The sequence below is a fragment of the Myotis nattereri genome, assembly GCF_964212035.1.
Source record: "Myotis nattereri genome assembly, chromosome: 8".
Classification (NCBI taxonomy): domain Eukaryota; kingdom Metazoa; phylum Chordata; class Mammalia; order Chiroptera; family Vespertilionidae; genus Myotis; species Myotis nattereri.
Window position 1 is genome coordinate 82,221,211 of NC_138083.1, and position 13,672 is coordinate 82,234,882.

General features: G+C 41.6%; 1 protein-coding gene across 2 annotated transcripts in view; it reads right to left on the reverse strand.

The window, feature by feature from the left end:
- EPG5 (ectopic P-granules 5 autophagy tethering factor) overlaps positions 1–12,220 on the reverse strand; it is a gene marked incomplete at its 5' end in the record, with an annotated part of 85,985 nt that extends 73,765 nt beyond the window's left edge. For both annotated transcript variants that reach the window (XM_081096515.1, XM_081096514.1), the window contains 5 exons: positions 251–358; positions 1,234–1,370; positions 2,711–2,954; positions 4,297–5,238; positions 12,158–12,220. In XM_081096515.1, the coding sequence (XP_080952641.1) occupies positions 251–358; positions 1,234–1,370; positions 2,711–2,954; positions 4,297–5,238; positions 12,158–12,220 (1,494 nt within the window). The remainder of the gene's footprint in view (positions 1–250; positions 359–1,233; positions 1,371–2,710; positions 2,955–4,296; positions 5,239–12,157) is intronic.
- Between the last annotated feature and the right edge of the window lie 1,452 nt (positions 12,221–13,672).

Below are 13,672 nucleotides of genomic sequence, written 5' to 3' on the forward strand. Positions count from 1 at the left end.
GCCTACCAAGCCAGACTACAACGGAACTTTCGCAGTTCTACTTCATTTCATCAATTACGCTCTTAGGGTGGCCTAAGAACTTACAGCATAAAAAACTCCCATAAATATATTCTGGATGTATTTTAAGAATTTTATCTGAAATATCAATATTTTTTTAACTAGCCTTTTTTTAAAAGCAATTTCTTTAGGAATAATGTTTAACAAAATCTCCCTCCCATGCTGCTCAAAACCAGACGGATATTCATCAAACCTGAATGAAAGGAACAGCCCATTTGCTAACACCAGCTGGGCATCGAAGAATATGGTTTAGAAGGAAGAGTTGATCTCCAAGACAGCCAGCTCTTTGTAACACTGACACCTGAACAACAAAGAATATATAGTTTCACGATTTAAAAAAGAAGAAGAATGTATCTAGCAGTCTAGTGAAACACTTATCTGATGTTTATACATATGTGATCTTTCAAAAGAGTAACCAGGCATAAGATACACTATTCACTGGTTAAGTTTCCACCACAGAGGCCTATGAAGCTATGAGTACTATGATAAAAATATCTTCTGTAATTTCTCTGCAAAAATTGTACATCTGGCAAATTACAAATCACTAACATTCCTGGCCATCTGTGAATAGACAGAAGTCAAGTATTTTAATCTAGTCTCAGTTTGTAATAGTTTCTCAAATACAAATAAGTATATTTGGAACCTCATCCATATTTAAGAACTTTAGTATGAACTCCAAAACAAAACAGCACCCAAGGCAGCCCCATTAAGAAATATAACCAATAAGCAAATCACCTTCCCTATAACACACCTAACATCTTTCCTACGTTTTTCGAACATCTTTCTTTTTCCCCCTAAAAAATTTTAAAGTATGACTAAGTGTAAGATTAAACATAAAATAATAAAGAAATAAAGAAAATTTTTAGTTCAGATACCTATATTCTAAGTATGAATCTAGTCTTAAATGTAACAGGCTTCACATATTTCTATTTCTTCCTAAGTTGAAGCTAGAAATCATTTAACATAAAGTTTATCAGAGAGAAAAGCACTTTGTGTTTAACAATGCAGTAGATAAATGTAACTTAATTCCATGTGTCATGATCAAAGACAATGTCACTAATAAATTAAATGAATTAGCTAAAGAAACTGTTGGAGAAAAACTATAATGAAAGAAGAAATAATCAAGTTATCACGGAAATAAAGGAAAAACTATTGTATCTATTTCTATTGCTTTACCAATTTTTGCAGCCAGAGAAGAATATCATCGCGGAACTGAGTATCTTCATTAACTCTCCTGGTGAACATAAATAAGACACTAATGCACTCCTTCAGTTGACACAGATCAGAGGGAATGCTCTCTGCCTGTTTAGAAGCTATAAATTAAAGAGAGAATTAAATGAATCCCATATAAATGGTGTTGGGGGGGGGATATTTATTATCTTCACTTTTAAAAAGTACTCTTTAAAATATTTACTTTAGATAAAAATCCAAAAAGAAAAGCTGCATCAAAAATATTTGAATTTCTACTAAATATGTAAACCAAAAAAGTATTTAACTTTGTGAACTATTTCAAAGCAAGAGAAAATTAACTTACTAAAATTTATTTTTTATTTAAAAAGCAGCAGCCCTAGATGGTTTGGCTCAATGGATAGAGCGTCCCGGGTTTGATTCCAGCCAAGGGCACATGCCCGGGTTGCAGGCTCAATCCCCAGTACGGGGGGGTGTGTGCAAGAGGCAGCCAATCAATGATTTTCTCTCATCATTGATGTTTCTATCTCTCTATCTCTCTCCCTTCCTCTCTGAAATCAATAAAAATATATATTTCCCTAACCGGTTTGGCTCAGTGGATAGGGCGTCAGCCGGAGGACTCAAGGGTCCCAGGTTCGATTCCAGTCAAGGGCATGTATCTTGGTTGCGGGCACATCCCCAGTGGGGAGTGTACAGGAGGCAGCTGATCGGTGTTTCTCTCTCATCAATGTTTCTAACTCTCTATCCCTCTCCCTTCCTCTCTGTAAAAAAATCAATAAAATATATAAATACATATATATATATATATATATATATATATATATATATATATATATATATATATTAAAAAGCAGATCTGTGGCCCAGGCCCCAGCTCTTTGATTAGTTATGAGAACAAGATGGGGTGGGGGAGGATTTTTTACTATAAACAATTCTAATATATTATACTTCCAGATATAAAAAATACATGATTCAATTAGTATAATTAATACTTTACACACACTATAGTAAAGCCTAATTTCTTAAAACCCAAAATAAGATGAAAATTTCAGAACATTAGATCCTCTGATGAAAATTAAATATGATAACAACCCAATAAGCTGGACAAACAAAAATACAGTGCAAGAGACAGAATGAAAAAGTACTCGATTATCAGTTTTACAACCAAAAACTCTACTTGGACCTGACTTCGTCCAAGCACATAAATTAGGACAATACAGGACATTAAGGATAAAGAGTGAGCTTGCTGGCTTCCTGGAGAAGGAGATGATAGCCATGGGGAAGGTAGACCTCACACTGCTCCCTAAAAACGTTAATAAGGCAAGTCACAATCCTATATTGGGGAGGCAAGGTAAAACCACACGTACAATGGTACTTTGTAATATCAATTAGTGTACAATCAATTCAACCAGATTGTACCCCTCAATTGCAGACTACAAAAGTGAGACTGTCATTACTTACACACCTCGGCCTTGCTGATGAACTGCTAACGATCTCAGAACAGCTGAACTATTAAGCAATGTGTAAATGTAAGACTCCACTTGCAACCTTGAGAGCACAGATGTGTAGGAGTGCAGAGCCAGGGTCTGGTGGAGGTGCTCAGATTTGGCATCAAATAACTTCTTTAGCTCCCCCAGTGCATTTTCACTCATCTCTACTCTTTGGTAGCGATGATAGCCTGAAACTTTCACTTGATCTGCACAGATACCCTAGCAGTAGACAAAAGGGTAAAATAAGAAACCAGTTACTCTTTAGACTTTAAATAATCAGGCAGCAGGTATACGACGCATAGGTTTCAGTACCATCTTCAACATGCTTATAAATCACAGTGAGGGGGGCAGTAATACCACACAGAGAACAATAAAGTATAGAATCACATGCCAAGGAGTATAGTGCCGAGTATACTGCCAATCACCAATGAATCACAAGTTCAAAGAAGAGAAACCCTAAGGAGTAGGTGGGGAAAGGTACAAGAGAAAATAGAGCTTGTCCCTAAGACTCTTATGATTGATGATCTACTTCTACTTTACAAACCCACTAAGGTCCACGTGATATCCCCCTCAAGTGCAAGGGACTCAAAATATCCCTGTCCTCATCCTCATCATTCACTGTGATTCTGTTCAAGAGAAGATGCTCCTTTCCTTTCCAATACTAACACTGCCTGCTGTGCTGTTTCTAACCTCCTTTTCAATATCCCCAAATGCTTCCCTCTCCACAGACTCCTTCCTATCTACAAAGAGATACACAGGTATCCCAATGAACGAGAGGATTAGGGGTGAGGGAAAATCACGGGTTTCTCCCTGGTATCTCCTCGTTTCCCTTCAATGACAAGCTTGTCTAGAGTGGCCTTCTCTTCCCTGCCATTCCTTTCAAGCCACTATGAAATGGCTTTCCTGATGGTCACCATGCTGTCCATAGGGACACATCTAACTGCCTTGCTTGTTTCCTCATCTCCTCTTAACCTTGTTCCATGAATCATCCTCTCCTTGATACTCTCTACACACTGAATATTCTTGTCATTATGCCCAAGGTCACAAACTAAAAAGTCCACAGGCTGAATATGACTTGGACACATGATTGCTTGGCCTCTACTCCTGTGTGTGTGTGCGCGTGTGTGTGTGCATGCGTGTGTGCGTGTGTGCATGTGTGCATGTGTGCATGTGTGTGCGTGTGCATGCGTGCGTGTGTGTGTGTGTGTGTGTGTGTGTAACAGTAACAAATCAAGATCCTTCACATTTGGAAAATCCTAAGATGTGGCAATGCTGGATCAACACAACCACACAGCAATAATCAGCTAGGACTCAAGAGCAGCTGCCCCTGCTGGACCAGACATGGGTTTACTCAGTGACCACTACCCCTCTCAGCCTGAGTCATTTCTTCAGTTACCTGCATGGCCCTTGCAGGTGCCTGAGTTTACGATTCCTGCAGTATACTACTCAGCTAAGACAGGCTCAGTGTGGGAATAGGGAGCAGACTCCAGACCTAGAGGGCATCAAGGGAATAGCAGTTCCCCAGGCTCCAGAAAGCTTAACAGAACACTAGTCAAAATACCTGTACAGACAACTGTTCCTCCTTAAAGTGCCAGAGTCGACTTTTAGCATTTTGGCAATCAGATGTCAGAGCAAACAGCTCAGCTTCAGCCAGAAGCAGCTGCTTCCTACATCGTGAATAGTTCAAAAGCAACTCATAAAATTCATGCCTGTCTTGATGAGCCATGCTGTCAAATTCTTCTAAATATGACTCAACATTTTCCAACCACGAACCAGGCTCAAAGATTTTTAGCTGTTCTTTAGTAAATGGTACTACTTCTGGTTGAGATGGGAGCTCCGGGTAGAGTCGCTCATTATGGAGCAAGGGTTTCGGGGCCACCAAAGCTGACACTTCAGCAATTTCAGCTGGCAACTGGGGATACAGTTTTTTCACTCTAGGTGGCTGAAAAACGTCCATAGCTTCACAAGAACTCTGCAAGCCAACATTTTGTAGCACCTCTGAAGAAAGATTCAAGGCTTGCTTGTCTTCTTTGCTATGCTGAGTTTCTCTGACTTGTAAATTTTCCATTTCCTGCTGATTATAAGAAAAACTAGATTGCAGTGTGCTTTCAGAAGGTCCACAGTGTACCAATTTACTTTCCTCTACATCTGTAAAGTTCTTGGGGGTTCCTACTTTGGTTCCAACATTGTCTCCAGGGTCAACCTTCAGCTTGACTGCATCACCCCCAACACAGGCTCCAACCTCCTCTCCTTCTTTTAGGGTCTCTGCATTCCATGTCAGGGACCTTTCATTATTTATAGTTAAGGAGGAGAGTTGTACATCAAACATTTCACTTTCGTCTTGTCCACGGGCATCATTCTGGAGCTCGGAATCAGTTAACACCTTTGGATGGTCTCCTGTGAGTTCACAAGCTGGAGTAGGGATTTCCAGCTCTCTGGAGCTGTTCACAAGGGAGACTTCATCAAATTCTTCCCTCTGAAGAGTTTCATATTTCTTCTTTTCCTAAAAACAAGATTTACACAGTGAAATAACTTATAATAGTAACCAATGTTTTCAATGAGGAATCTTACACTTGTATATAAAAATCTAAATTTTCTCATTCTAAGCTGCTTTTAATAGAAATTAACAAGCTGATAAGAAAACACAAGGGACCCAAAACAGACAAAACAATCTTGAAAAGAACAAAGTTAGAAAACTGACAATTTGCTTTTTCTTTTCTTTTTCCATTTCAAAACCAACTACGATAGTATTACTACAGTGTGGTTCCAACACATGAATAGACAAATAGATCAATGGAACAAAATTGAGAATCCAGAAATAAGCCCTCCCTTTTAAGGTCAATTGATTTTCAACAAGAATGCCAAGACAATGGGGGAGAAATGGCACTGAATAACTGATATCAAAAAATGAAAGTGAACCCCTACCATATATAAATATTAACTCAAAGAAAATCATACAACTAATCTATATATATAAAAGGCTAAGTGTCTGTCTGTCCGACTGTTAGCTATGACACGTACTGACCACCAGGGGGCAGACGCTCAACACAGGAGCTGCCATGACATGACCGTGCACTAGCCATCTATATATATAAAAGCCCAGTGACCGGAACAACCGGTGGCTATGATATGCACTGTGGCAGCCAACCGGCCTGATCCAGGCCCCAACCGCGCCCCCTCCCGGCTGGCCCCGCCCCCAATTGCCCCACCCCACCCCACCCCGATCGGGGACGGGGCCAGTCAGCCAACCGCCTGTGGCACCTCCCTCCAGCCAGCCTGGCCCAATGGGCCCCATCGGAACGGGCCGGCTGGACTCCACCCATGCATGAATTCGTGCACCGGGCCTCTAGTTTAAAAATAAATGGCACCACGGACCTGGCGTCAACAAACCAACACTCGGCTCCCCCCAAGTGGGACACAGGCCCCGCCACCACCCCAGAGCGACAACCCACCAAATCGTAGCCAACGCTGCCAAGACCCAATGGCGCAAAATGCGGCCCACAGCCCAGCCCAGAAACAGTCACTGTGGATGCCAGGTAATGACGTCACGGAGCAATGCCCAGCTTCCTCTCCCTAGTGACTACTAGCCTCTTTGAAGTTTCTTCAGCCCAGGAACCTGACTTGCTTTATAGCCAGGTGCAAACATTTTACAGTTTAACTAAATGTCTGTGAAGTGTTTTCCCATGCCTCATCTCATTTGATCCTCACAGAAGTCCTGGAGTAGGTAGATAGGTTTTCATTGGCAAGATGCAAATAACACTATTAAAATATTTCTTCTAATTAATTTCCTTTCAATGTGCACAAATCCGTGCACCAGGACACTAGTATAAGAGATAAGACAAAGCAATAAGTCTTCATGACCTTGGCTAAGGTAGGCCAAACCTTCGTAAGACAAGACACAAAAAGTACAAGTGACAAGAATTTAAAAATAAACATAGATAAACTGAACTTTATAAAAATTTAAAATTTTGGTGCTTAAAATGAGACCAGGAGGAAAATGAAAAGACAACCCCACCGAAAGGGGAAAAATTTTTGCAAATCAGTGATCTTGTAAGGGGTTTATATCCAAAATGAAAAAAAGAATTAAAAAAAAAGAAAGAAACAGTCAAAATGCTAAAACACATCTCAAATCAAGACTTAAAAACTATCCTAAGTGCAGTTCCATCCTCCCACAGGAGTAGAATTCAAATCAATTAGCCTGGAATTCCCTCTTCAATACTGTGAGGTGATTTGCTTGATAAGATCTCAGTCTTCCCCCTCAGGTACAGTGTCCCTGCCTGAAATAATCCACTCCTTTTTATTTATTTTTTAAATATATTTTTATTGATTTCAGAGAGGAAGAGAGAAACATCAATGATGAGAGAATCATTGATTGCTGCCTCCTGCATGTCCTCTCCTGGGAATCAAGCTCGCAACCCAGGCAAGTGCCCTTAACCAGAATTGAACCTGGAACCCCTCAGTCTGCAGGCTCTATCCACTGAGCCAAACCAGCGAGGGCAATCCACTCCTTTTTAAAAATTGGTTATGGAGAGAGGAATTAAGAGAGAGAGAGAGAGAGAGAGAGATCAGTTGCCTCCTGCATGCACCCCAACCTGGGATTAAACCCACAACCTGGGTATGTGCCCTGAATGGAAATCAAACCCACCACCTTTTGGTCTACTACAGGATGATGCTCCAACTGAGTCACACGGGCCAGAGTTGAAATAATCCTCTCAATCCCCCCCCCCCCCCCCGCTTCTGCCTATAAAGCCTTTCATTTTGTTCAACTCCTCAGAGGACCCTTCTAGTTGCTAGATGGAATACTTCCCAATTCACGAATCACTTAATAAAGCCTACTAGATCTTCAAATTTACTAGTTAAATTTCTTTAAGAGAATTCTTCTAACTCAATAATAAAGAGATAAATAAGTCAATTTAAAAATAGGCAAAGGAACTAAATACACATTTCTCCAAAGAAGATATACAAATAACACATAACAAGATGCTCAATATCATTAGCCATTAGAGAAATGCAAATCAAACTCACAATGAGATGCCACTAGGATGACTATTTAAAGTCAGATAATAAGTAGTGGCAAGGATGTAGAGAAATTAGAATCCTCATACACTGTGGTGAAGGCTGAACAACCCTGTGATCATACTAAAACCCAGTGAATTATACACTTTACATAAGTGAATTGTATAGTACTAGTATATTAATAATAGCTCAATAAAGCTGTTAAAAACAAACCTAAGAGATTTTAAACACTTACTGAGTTGAGAAATAAAGAAAAGTAAGCAAGTAGAGACTGAACTAGGGAATAGAAGGAAAAATTTTAGTTCTCTTTTCTGGAACTCTGAGACCTCTGGGAGGATAAATGCTAACCAGAAGAGAAGATAAGCTGGAAGCAGGCGCATGACAGGCCACATGATCAAGTGCACAGAAAACAACCACACCTCCTCCAAGCCACAGGCTACATCATGTTTCCTCTCCAGCCCATCCTTCATGCAGTTTTTAACCTCCTCGTGTCACTCTCGCCCCACTCCGGCTCCACCTCACACGTCCACTTTCCCCATTGCAGGACTGCCCTTGCAATTTCAAATTCTCCCCCTCTCTAAACAAAATAAAGTCTCCAGCTGCTACTCCCAAACTTGCTGCCCACTTCCATCAGATCTACCTTATAAGGAATAATCATAACCACAATAATAGCAACAGATAATGTGGTTAGATAATCAACTAAAGAATTTTTAAAAGCTTCTAGCCCCTCCAGGGAAGAACCAGAAGCCTTTAGATTTTATTTTCCCTGGGAGAACTTAATGCTTCTCATGGTTTCAAAAGTGGGACCAAAGAAAACTCTCTCCTGTGTAGATACGAAAGTTAGGTAAAAAAAAAAAAAAAAAAAGGAATTAACAGAGAGTCGTCCCAGGGAAGAAGGTGAGGGAAAAGGAGAAGCTGAAGATGTAACTGGAAAAATGGACTAGCAGATCAGAGAAGGACAGAGGGAGAGAAGGAGGGACAATGGTAACGTTATCGGTGTAACGAGCTTTAAAATCGGGAAAGAGTGCCCTAGCCAGTTTGGCTTAGTGGATAGAGCATTGACCTTCGGACTGAAGGGTCTGATCTGCCTTTGATTTTTCACACTGTGTTCAATAAATGTTTCTTAGGCCTCTTTGGCTCTGGATCTGCCTTTGATTGTATGCCTCTTCGGATCTTATGCTTCTTTGGATCTGATCTGCCTTTGACTTTCGACACTGTGTTCAATAAATGTTTCTTGAGACGATAGTGATGATGACCTATAATTTACAAAATTAACTACCAACTACATGCTGAGCTCCATCCTAGGTACAGCATCCTAATATGAAGAAATTATTGAATTATCCAACAAATATTTATACTTACCATGTGCTCTTAGAAGTTTAGTTTTTGCCCTAGCTGTTGCCTCTACCTGGACATTCTCCCCCAATATTCACAGAGCTAACTGCCTGATCTCTTTCATGTCTTTATATAAATGTCACCTTCACTGAGGATCACCTTGACAACCTATTTAAAATTCCATCCCTTCCTAATATCTCACCAGTACTCCTTTCCTGGCTCTTTTGCTTCTTTCCACAGCACTTATCACCTTCTAACATGATATATTTTATTTGTTTGTATAGGGTTTTTTGTTTGTTTGTTCTCTCCCTCTAGAATGCAAGCTCCATTAAGATCAGGTTCTTTGTTTTTCCTTCTATTAGTCCCAAATATCTAGTACAGTTTCTGGGACATAGTAGGAGTAGGTGATCAATGAGTGTTTCTTCAACAAATGAATGACTCTTAAGGGGCACAAAAGGAGCTACATAATAATATACAGTATCCCCCAATTTCATTCCTATAATCACTAAAGAAAGGGAGGGACTGAAGAGCAACAGGGGATAGGGGTTTTAAAAGTCTTTCTGTTATCAGCCTTCTGGGCCACATCTCAGTCTATCCTTAGCTATCACCGTATACTCTCACTATTAATGAGTTGTTGGCATTCAGAATTTAAAATTAATTATAAAATACTTTCTATGACTATGAAATACACTGCTTCTACAAAGTAAGTCCAATCTAAAAATCTACTGTTCTTAACCTATAATCTACCAAGATCAATAAAGTCATGGTCTTCTGAGGTGGGGGATATATTTAGCAGATGACTTTTTTTTAAATGAAAATGTTATTAGGACTAACTCTTAGGTATCAGGTGATAACCGCAACCTAACAATGTGAGGTCATCTACCAGGTGATTAACAATGAAGAATGCAGGTCAGCTACTGGGTAAAATCCAGAAGCCGCCCAAAGTATTCCAAAGACAATAGCACATGACACTACTCACTTCCTGAACTGAGCCTTGGAACTACTTTATGACTCTGTAAATAGTTGCCAAATTATAGCACAGATGGCAAAGGTTTCATTAATGCAGGACTTTATGATCAATGCCAAACCATAACCAGTGCTAAGAAATGAATCTACTGACTCTAAAAGAAGAATTAACTTTCTAGATTGACAAGTATGGGGGCCTTACAGGTATTGTGCACTTTTTCTATTTGTTTCCTCACACCACTCAGGAAATCCACCAGAGTAAACTCTCCTGAGTGACAAAGCTTGGAAACATTATTCAATACTGATATTTACTCCTTCATCCAACAAATCTTACCAAGGGCCTACAAGAGCTGTGAAAGGTAATAGGAACAAGACAGACAAGATAGGTCCCTCCCTCACTGAGTTCACAGTTTAAGGAAAAATAGAGATGTGGACAAAGTAACTACAAGTGAAATAAATGAATGGCATAAAGATGCAGAGTGGTACTGATGGATGGGGGGCAGGGAAGAGCACGAAACAGACATGAGGCTGAGAAGAAGAAAAAAAAAGAAAAAAAAAAGCCAGATCATTGAGGGCCCTGAGTCCATGCTTAAGGACTTTTCAGACTCTAGCCTCTGGGCTATAGCAAAGCTCTGAAAGGTTTTCAGGAGGAGAGTAATCCGTTTTTTAAAATATCAATCCAGCTTTAGTTCAGAGAATGGGCAGCAAGAATGAACATGAAGAGGCCAGTTTAGGCAAAAAAAAAAACTTCCTTGGAGGTTGTTGGTGCTTTAACTTGAGTTTTCTCACTAACTGCACTAACTGCATGCCTTCGGCTTACCATTTCACTTAGCTAGGCTTTAGTTTAATCGTTCTGTTTTTTTAAAAAAAAAATAGAGATTAAGAATTAATTAAGATTGTGTTCTCTACAGACTGATGTTTACAAGTTAAACACTATTATATTCTCGGTTCAGGGAGCTTATGCAGGGCTGACCATGGCTTTTTTCTTTCTCCTCTGTTTTGATAGTTCTTACCCAATTAATTGCAAAAGTATTTCTCTTGAAAATGTTTCTGCAATTAAGTAACATGATGGCTTTCTCCACAAAGAGTAACTCCTCACAGACCTGGGTACACGGATGCACATAACACCACTAGAGTCCTTTTAAAAGGCATCATAATGAAAGGGATTCACCTAAATCACGTACAGCTTATTAAATATGGTACCTTTGAACACTAGTCTTCTGTTCAAGCCTTGTTCCCACGAGGAAATCAGATCTGGGTCTCATTTTTAAGTTACCCCTGCCCTGGAACACCACCCATTTGAAGAAATGAAACTATCCTGGACTTGTAATACCATCCTCATGATTTCCTTAACGTAAATTCAGTTTCAGGTATGCCAAAATTATCTAGGTCCAGCCATCCAGGGGTAGCATTTAATCTGTTCAGTGTAAAATAAATGTCATTTCAGAAAATATATGGGAACAAAATGAAAACTCGGACTACACCTAAACACAGGTCAACCTGCAAACACACCAATACCACCTGTCAGTCTAACCCTGTGAGTCTCGCCCTAGTTTAACTTCTGGGCGTTCATGCCCCTTCCCCCCTTAAGCAACCAGGATAATGATCAATAACTAGCACCACCACCACCACCTTTAATTTTAAAAGTGAAGAGGCCCATCACTAGTCTACTTCCTGTCTGTCGCTATCCATACAGCCAAAGGGGACAATCGGTGCGTGGAGGGGAGGTTCCTTCACTGAAAAGGTTCTCCAACTATAAAGGAGAAAAGAGACAGGTTCAAAGATGAGGCTGGGACGAGAAAAGCTGCTGCATGGCAGGAATCCAGACCCAGGGAGGAAAGTCAAGAAGAGCCCAGCGAGGTCAGAGAAACAAAAAGCAAAGGCGGACTCCTGACAGTCCGGCAGGGGGACGCGGAGGGGGGACAGAGGGCCAGGATGGAGTCAGCAGGCGGTGGGGTCCAACACGGGGAGGCGGGGGGCAGCGGCTGCGGAGGACTCAGGGGATGGGGAGAGTTGGCCGGAGAGGCCCAGAGAGGAAAAGGGAGACACACAGCCCCGCCAGGGGCTCGCAGGGGCGGGGGGTGCGGGCGGAGGGATAGCCTCACCTTGGTTTTAGTCCGACTGGCCTTGGCCTTGGCCCGGCGTGCGGGTCTCACGGCCTCAGCCATAGACCCTACGGCGTCGGGCGTCGCTGTTTGTTTTTGTCAACCCCCTGCGCTTCCCAAAACCTGCCCAGCCCCGCCCCCCGGGCTGTCACATGATCAAATCTCCGCCACTCCCGGAGCAGGGGCGGCAGCTCGGAGCCTCTACGGGCTGCCGCGTAGGACAAACCACTCCGGGAGTTCGTCTCACTGGATGCGGTGGCCCCGCCCCCTTTCGTCCAGGCCCCGCCCCCTGGCCCAGGTGCTCTGGCCGCCAGGCTCCGAGGGGCGCGCTAATTGCTCTGAGTTGCCTTGGGCCGCGGGGAGCGGCGAGGCGCGAACCGTCAGTTTCCCGAGCTCTGCCGAGCCACACTGTCTGGGTCCCCGGTGCGCTTGCACAGGTCAGCCACGTGGGCTTAAAGGAGCCCGGGGAAAGGTGCTTGCCTGTTCATCTTATTTTGATAACCAGATCCAGTTAGCTTCAGTCTCTGGTTTGCGCTTAAGGAAAGCACCTTGATGTCCATCGAAGTTCAGTTTCCTCTTTTGTAGAGGAGAATGACGGTGCTTGCCTTTTCCGGTGTAATGAAGGTTAAATGGGCTAATCGTGAAAAGCGCTTGGTAGTAGCAGGCATGTCAATAAATAGTAGTTATTATCATTACTATACAAATTCCCAGGAAAGAGACATTCGTCCTGAGGAAGGCAAAGGAAAAAGCAATAAAAGACCCATAAAAATATTATTTTTAAAAAATATTTTTTTATTGATTTCAGAGAGGGAGGGGAAGAAACATCAATGAGAGAGAATCATTGATCGGCAGCCTCCTGCACACCCCTCACTGGGGATCGAACCGGCAACCCCGGCATGTGCCCTGACCAAGAATTGACCATGACCTCGGGATTCATAGGTCGATGCTCAACCACTGAGCCATGCCTGACCAGGCCATAAAAATATTTTTTTTTTCAGGAACTTATTTTTAATCAAGAAGAAAAACATTATCCAATATATCTTCCCTAATTTAAAATGGAGCATTTCTCCAAAAATTTCTTTATATAGATTTTACGCGTCCTCTTTATTTAAAATTCCAGATGTGAAAATGTTGGCCCCATCTCCCTTTTCCAGTTCTACAATTTATTTTTTTCCAAAGCCCTTAATAATTCTTTTTTAAAAAAATATATTTTATGTATTTTTTACAGAGAGGAAGGGAGAGAGATAGAGAATTAGAAACATCGATGAAAGAGAAACATCGATCAGCTGCCTCCTGCACATCTCCCACTGGGGATGTGCCCGCAACCCAGGTACATGCCCTTGACCGGAATCGAACCCAGGACCCTTCAGTCCACAGGCCGATGCTCCATCCACTGAGCCAAACCGGTTTCGGCAATAATTCTTAAAATACTAAATAATTGGCTTAAGGTTTGTGTCTGTTAATCTGGGTTGAATATAAAGTCCTCAAGGGCAGTGTTCTTCGTTTTGTTCCTTG